This window comes from Hibiscus syriacus, unplaced genomic scaffold (genome assembly GCF_006381635.1).
Source record: "Hibiscus syriacus cultivar Baekdansim isolate YM2019G1 unplaced genomic scaffold, ASM638163v2 tig00110783_pilon, whole genome shotgun sequence".
Classification (NCBI taxonomy): Eukaryota; Viridiplantae; Streptophyta; class Magnoliopsida; order Malvales; family Malvaceae; genus Hibiscus; species Hibiscus syriacus.
Genome location: NW_024062861.1, coordinates 917,596 through 924,814, shown reverse-complemented (window position 1 = coordinate 924,814; position 7,219 = coordinate 917,596). Strand labels below are relative to the sequence as shown.

Below are 7,219 nucleotides of genomic sequence, written 5' to 3'. Positions count from 1 at the left end.
AACGGCAAGGAGGTATTCAATGAAATTGACTCTGATTATGAGGTACTTGAATTTGTTGAGGGTTGATTAACTATTTAAACTGCCAATACGACTCCCCAGGACTTGAAAAAAAACATACCCTGAAATTACGAGTGATTTGGACCCACATAGTTGGATTAATCACGCCATACGTCCCGGCTTTTACCCTTTATATAAACTCCCCCACCATTGAACAATGCGTAGCCTCCCACTATATCCCAAATGGAACTCTCAACACTTTCATTCATCTTTCACATTCTCTTCATTTCCCTCCATCTTGCTTCTTCCTCACCAGTTCAAGACCCTGAGTTTGTTGTCGATGAAGTTCACAAGTAATTCATATATATATATATATATATATATATATATATATACACTTACATACACGTATTCTTGTAATGTATATGTATTGTATAAGATTAATATATACTTTGTAATGTATTCATTTGCAGGAGTATCAATGCTTCGAGGAGGAGCTTGGGTTACTTGTCTTGTGGAACGGGGAACCCCATTGATGATTGTTGGAGGTGTGACACTAACTGGGAGAGGAACCGCCAAAGGTTAGCCAATTGTGCCATCGGATTCGGGAAGAATGCCATGGGAGGAAAGAATGGTCGAATCTACGTCGTTACCGACTCTGGCAATGATGACCCCGTGAACCCTAGGCCGGGTACATTGAGGCATGCGGTGATCCAGGACGAGCCGTTGTGGATCATTTTCAAGAGGGATATGGTGATTACGTTGAAAGAGGAGTTGGTGATGAACTCTTTTAAGACGATCGATGGTCGAGGTGTGAACGTTCATATTTCTGGCGGACCGTGTATCACCATTCATTATGCTTCGAACATCATCATCCACGGAATCAACATACATGATTGTAAACCGGGACCGAGTGCGATTATAAGAGACTCTCCCCAACACGCGGGGCACTGGAGACAATCAGACGGTGACGGTGTGGTCATCTTCAGCAGCAAGCATGTATGGATTGACCATTGTTCGTTGTCGAATTGCAATGATGGGCTCATCGATGTCATCCATGGATCCACCGCCGTGACCATATCGAACAACTACATGACCCATCATGATAAAGTCATGCTTCTGGGCCACAATGATGCCTATACGCAGGACAAAAACATGCAAGTCACTGTTGCCTTTAACCATTTCGGGGAAGGACTAGTTCAAAGAATGCCGAGGTTAGTTTTGAATCGGTTATACTTTAGATTTTCAACTAAAATGGTAGTTGTTCAAATTTGGATTTTCTAAAACAAATACTAATTTCTTTTACTATTAAGATCATTCAATGAATTTCGGTCCAATTTTCAAATTTATATATTATTTTAAATTGCAGGTGTAGGCACGGATATTTCCACATCGTGAACAACGACTACACTCATTGGGAAATGTACGCCATTGGTGGGAGTGCAAACCCTACTATCAACAGCCAAGGAAATAGATTTCTAGCACCCAATGATAGATCAAAGAAAGAGGTAATTTCAAACAACTCATCATCCATTTACACAATTACACTCATACATATATAGGATGGACCTAAAAGAGGCGGTTACTTAACATAAAAAATATTACGTCCATCCTTATATATATTTATATAATGGTTTGAGATCATGAAAATGTAATGACGTTGTGTAGGTGACGAAGCATGAGGATGCACCGGAGAGTGAGTGGAGAAGCTGGAACTGGAGATCCGAAGGGGACATGATGTTAAACGGAGCGTTTTTCAGGCAAACCGGCCATGCTGGTGCATCATCGACCTTTGCTAGGGCTTCGAGCCTAAGTGCTAGACCATCTTCACTTGTGGCTACAATGACAGTCACTGCTGGTTCACTCAACTGTAGGAAGGGCTCCCACTGCTAGCTTTGAAAACCTTATGACTAGCGGTTTAAGAAGTATTTTTATTTCTAGTTTTCCCTTTTTTTGGCCTAATTTTAAAGATGATTAAGAATGTAATGAAACGACAACCTCTGCATGTTGACTGAAATTAAATCCTATCGTTAATTTGTACTAGTTTACTGTATGATGGAGCAAAGCATGCAACTGCAGTTTAGCGTTGATTTAATGTTATCCTCTATATTTGTCTAAAGAATACTTTTTTTTCCATTATAGTGACTGTCTTTATCATTTATTTATTTTTTATGAAAGGGAAAAAAGTTGTTTGGAATCGAATTCAAAATTCTACCAGCCAAAATGAAGATAATGTTTCTTATAATATCATAACATCATATAATTTTTTGATACTATCAATGAATCAAATCATATATACTTTCTTCATCTCATTATTTTTATCCTATAACGTTATATTTAACTTCATGTTAAGTTATGTGAAAGGGGGAAAATGATAAAATTATTCAATGACCGATAGATTAAAAGAAAATATAAATGTTATTATTTGTTAATTTTTTAATAAAATATTTTGAATGATATAATTTTAAAAATTAAAAAGAATAAATTTAATGAGATGAAGAAAGTATGATTTAAAATTAATTTAATTAAATTTCATTTTAAAATTATAACAAGTGTTTCGTGATAACATTTGTCTTATATAGAAAATATATTAGTTCTTTCGATGATTTATAAAATGTTTTTATAAATAAAAAGTCAAACAAAAGCATTAATTATAATGGAGGAAAAGAGAAAGTGTTCATATAAAATGTTGTGGACGTTTGGAAATTTTGTGGCCGCAAAAGGTTTATTACTTTTGAAGAACCAAAAAGTCTACGGTACTCATTCTTTAAAGTTAAGTCTACTATATGAATTAGTTAAGGTAAAGTCTTAAGAAATTGAAAAGATAATTTCAAAAAAAAATAATATCAAAAATATTTATCTTAATTAGATTTTGTGCTATTCATAACAAAAATATTTTATGAAAAATTATTTAATAAATGATTAACAACAAATTTATGTATATGCAAATTCATCAATCTTGTTTTGATTTTTTATTAATATTTTAGTTATTTTATTTCAATAAACTATACATTGGTATGAAAGGACAAAAAACTTATGAATTTTTATTCAAATAACTAAATTGAGAGATTCAATCCTTTAAAAATATTCCGATATTAAATTAGGGTAAAGTATACAAATGGTCCCTCGATAATAGAGTGATACTTTATTGAGTTCCTCGACTATTAAAAGTTAAAAATTGGTTATCGACTACAATGCATTGCTTTTGTTGAATCCTTTGACTATTAAAAATTGCAAAGTAGTATATGTTCTAAGTACTCCAAACCATTTGATAATGAACGCTTAATCACCTCTGCAGTCACTAATACTCGAACCCGTAACCTCTAAAAACAATAACGATTTTTTTAACCACTGAAATAAATTGGTTTGTGCTTAATTTAGTCAATTAAATCATTTTTTCAACCATGTCAAGAACTAGTTTTCGTGTGTGAAACAAATAATGGTTTATAGGGAGAAAATTTTGATATAAAAAGAAGAAGCAAGTAAACCCCCAACATTTTGGGCGTAAATCATGGAGAAACTGAACATCCCCGTAATGTCATTGAGTGTAGTGCTACATTTCCCCCATTCATTGCAATTAAAGTTCCTCACACCCTCAAAACAAAACTATCCAACATCAAATATCAATAGAGCTGGGTATATGGGCTAAAGCCCGCGGGCTACCCATTTAACCTGCGACCTGTACGGATTCCGGGTCTCAAAAACTAAAGCTCGTTTAAATTGCGGGCTTATTAGCTCGGACCGTTAAATCCGTGGGTTTAATGGGTATACTCGCGGGTAGCCCACTTAATTTAATTATTTTTTTAATTTATTTTATGTTTTACGGAGGACAATTCACGTTTAGCCCAATTCACGTTTTATGTGCATTTTAGCCATAACCTAATTCACGTTTTATGTGCACTGAAATCTGAAGCTCAATTCACGTTTTAATTTGATGATATCCAATTTTGAAGTTCGAACGTATTAATTTTACCTATGGTAACATAATATGATAGCATAAGCAAAAAGATTTTCATCTTTTTATATATGTATTTACCATTTATAATTAATACCATCAATATATATATAAATAAGACATAAAACGTTTATTATATTCCAATAATTAATCATAAGAAAAACTATATACATATACGTTAAAAAAACAGAAAAAAAAATAAAGTATTAAACCATGTATAAATATAATAATTAAATTAAAAAAGTAAGTAACATAATGTGCAAATATGCAAATAATATATAAAACTTGAAGCAGTGATAAAAAAACATACATAAAATTGGAGTGCAAAATTAAAATAATAAAATATATTTGAGGATTATATTGCATTAATTCAAAAGTGGGTGGAGCCCTTACACGATTATCACATTAAAACTTGTCATGGTTGCTCTAAATCCCTAAAATATATTGTTTTGGGTGACTTATATTATATATACGCCGTTATAAAATTTTAGGAACCATAGCCTCATTTTTTTTTTGTTTCCCTTCTCCGTCGTTTCTCTCTATCTCCCCAACTTCTCTCTTTTTTCACATAAACAGTAACAGTAAACGGGTAAGCCCCTTTAGCCCGCGGGTTAAATGAACGGGTCGCGGGCCTTAGAATTTAAGACTGTTTATGATTGTGGACTTTTAAACCGCTCCGTTTAAGCCCGCACCGTCAAAACTTGCAGGCTAAACGGGCGGGTAGCCTGTATACCCGCTCTAAATACCAATGTAATTATGTTGTTATTAGACATGTAAACTTTAACTCCAATTTAAAATTCTGATCGAATTAATTTGAACTTAAATTTAATTTATTTCGATTTGATCATTAAAAGATAGGATAAACTACACGAGTGATCACTTTCACTTAAGTTTTGTATTTTTTTTCCTCACTGAATTCAAAAAACATAATATTTGGTAATTTTGTTTTTATTTAGTTAAGATTTGATCACTTTCATTTTTATTTAATTAATATGTGGTCACTGAGGGTTAATTGTCGTTAGACCTTTAACGGATTGTTAATGTGGCACAGGGAATTTATAAACTTAATAAAATTAAACTACACAAACGGCCACTAATGTTTGAGTAATTTTTTTTCCCATTGAAGTTTAAAAATTAACAAATAGGTCATTGAACACTGATTTTATATTTAATTTATTGCAAAAGTTTTCTAAATTTTTGTTTGTCATTCGAAATATTTGATTGCTTCATGTCCAAAAGGGTTATTTTCTAAGTTTTATTTTTAAAATTTAATATATATATATATATATATATATATATATATATATTGGAAAATGAAAACTTACTCAGACACTAGTGACCATTTGTGTAGTTTACCCTTTTTAATTTTAGTGACCAATTTATTACTTTTGAAATTTTAGTGGGGAAAATGAAAACTTACTCAAACACTAGTGACCGTTTGTATAGTTTATCTTTTTTAATTTTATAAATTCAGTGTGTCACATCAATAATATATTAAATGTCTAATTGCAGTTAACCCTCAATTACCACATCTTAATTAAATAAAAACGAAAGTGATCATATATTATGTTTTTATGAATTCAGGGAAAAAAGTATAAAAAACTTAAACAAAAATGATCAATCTTGTAGTTTACTCTAAAAGATATGTTAAGTTAATCGATCGACGGAATCGGCCAAGAGGGGGTGAATCGGCAATTAAAATTTTGGTGGAAGCTTTTGCAGAAAATTGAAAGTAATTGCACAGCGATTTAGAGTGGTTCGACTTTCTCAATTAAAGTCTACGTCCACTACCTTAGCTATCCACACTAAGGATTTTCCAACAAATTCACTAATTTGTTCTTACTTTTAAGGCCAACGAGATAACCTTACAACTCCCTCAAGAATATACCACAATTCTTGAGAACACTCTTTCTCAAAGAGAAGATTACAAATTTGCAAACTTACAAGGAAATCCTCACAAGGTAGATTGTTTGCACAATTCTAGAACAAAGAAAATAACACTCAAAAATGAATACAATTGAGTACAAGTAGTGTTCTTGAAAGCAAAATGAATATTGAATGAAAAAATAGGCTTGAAATGCTCAAACTTGAGGTTTGATGCTTTCTCTTTGATTCTCTCTTGATTCTTGTTGATTGTTGTTTCTTGTTATTGATCAATGGCTTCTAAGCTTGTTTAAATACACCTTCAAATGATTCTGAACATTGGGGATGCTTAGTGGAGTCAATAGAGTCGTTTAAGTGTGAAAACAATTAATTAAAGCAGTTGGGAGCGTCAGTGCATCGATGCATATCCATGGCGTATCGGTGCATCAGTGTAAAATTCAAATATTTTGATCGTTGGATCCTTAGTGCATCGGTGCACTAAGAGTGCATCGATGCATCAAGTGCATTCGATGTTTCAAAATAGCCAGAGTGCATCGATGCATGGCTGGTGCATCGATGCATCAAATGCATTCGATGTTTTCATAAAATCCTCAGTGCATCGATGCATGAAATGCATTCGATGTTCAATTTAATTCATGGTGCATCGATGCATGGATTGGTGCATCGGTGCACCACTTTGATAAATTGATTTTAGGCTTGATTTTGGTTCAAAATACTTTATGAAAATTGTTTCAAAAATAGTTTAAGTATAAAACACAATTTTACACATTTAGTAAGGTTTGAATTTGAACTTGAAAGACTTGGAGTAATAATTTGATATTCGATTAATTAAATCGAATATACTTAGAAAATCATTTGTAAAATCTTAAAATTCATTTAAACTTAATTTGTTATATCGAAACACAAAAATATTTTCAACAATCTCCCCCTTTTTTGATATAACAAAACATTTGTGTTATTTTAAGATTTTCTAAAATTTTGAAATCAATTTTGAAAAAGTACTCCCCCTTACTACAACACTTCTCCCCTTTAACACTTTTACACTTCTCCCCCCTTTTGTTAAATCAAAAAAGACAATAAAATGTTTTAAACAAGGTTTTGAAAAGCATACCCAATTGATTTTAAATATATATATAGCTTAAGTTGCTAAGATCACAATCAAAAGAGAGATTAGCCATTAGTTCCATAACCAATATTCATAAACAAATGTGAAATAGAATAATTGGTCATATATATCTAATGATGCAAAAGTAAGAAAATTCAACCAAACCAAATATATATATTAAGTTCAAAATCCAATCATCCAAACCATAACAAATTCAAGCATTTAACAATCCAGAAACATAAAAAATAATCCAAGTTTGAAATACTAAGAATGTATGG

General features: G+C 32.0%; 1 protein-coding gene across 1 annotated transcript; it reads left to right on the top strand.

Moving 5' to 3' along the window:
• Positions 1–240: 240 nt before the first annotated feature.
• On the top strand, positions 241–2,129 carry LOC120140239 (pectate lyase-like). The gene is made up of 4 exons (XM_039155247.1): positions 241–350; positions 471–1,211; positions 1,367–1,505; positions 1,666–2,129. The coding sequence occupies exons 1-4, from the start codon at positions 241–243 to the stop codon at positions 1,888–1,890; spliced, it is 1,215 nt and encodes a 404-aa protein (XP_039011178.1). The 3' UTR covers positions 1,891–2,129.
• The last annotated feature ends 5,090 nt before the right edge of the window (positions 2,130–7,219 follow it).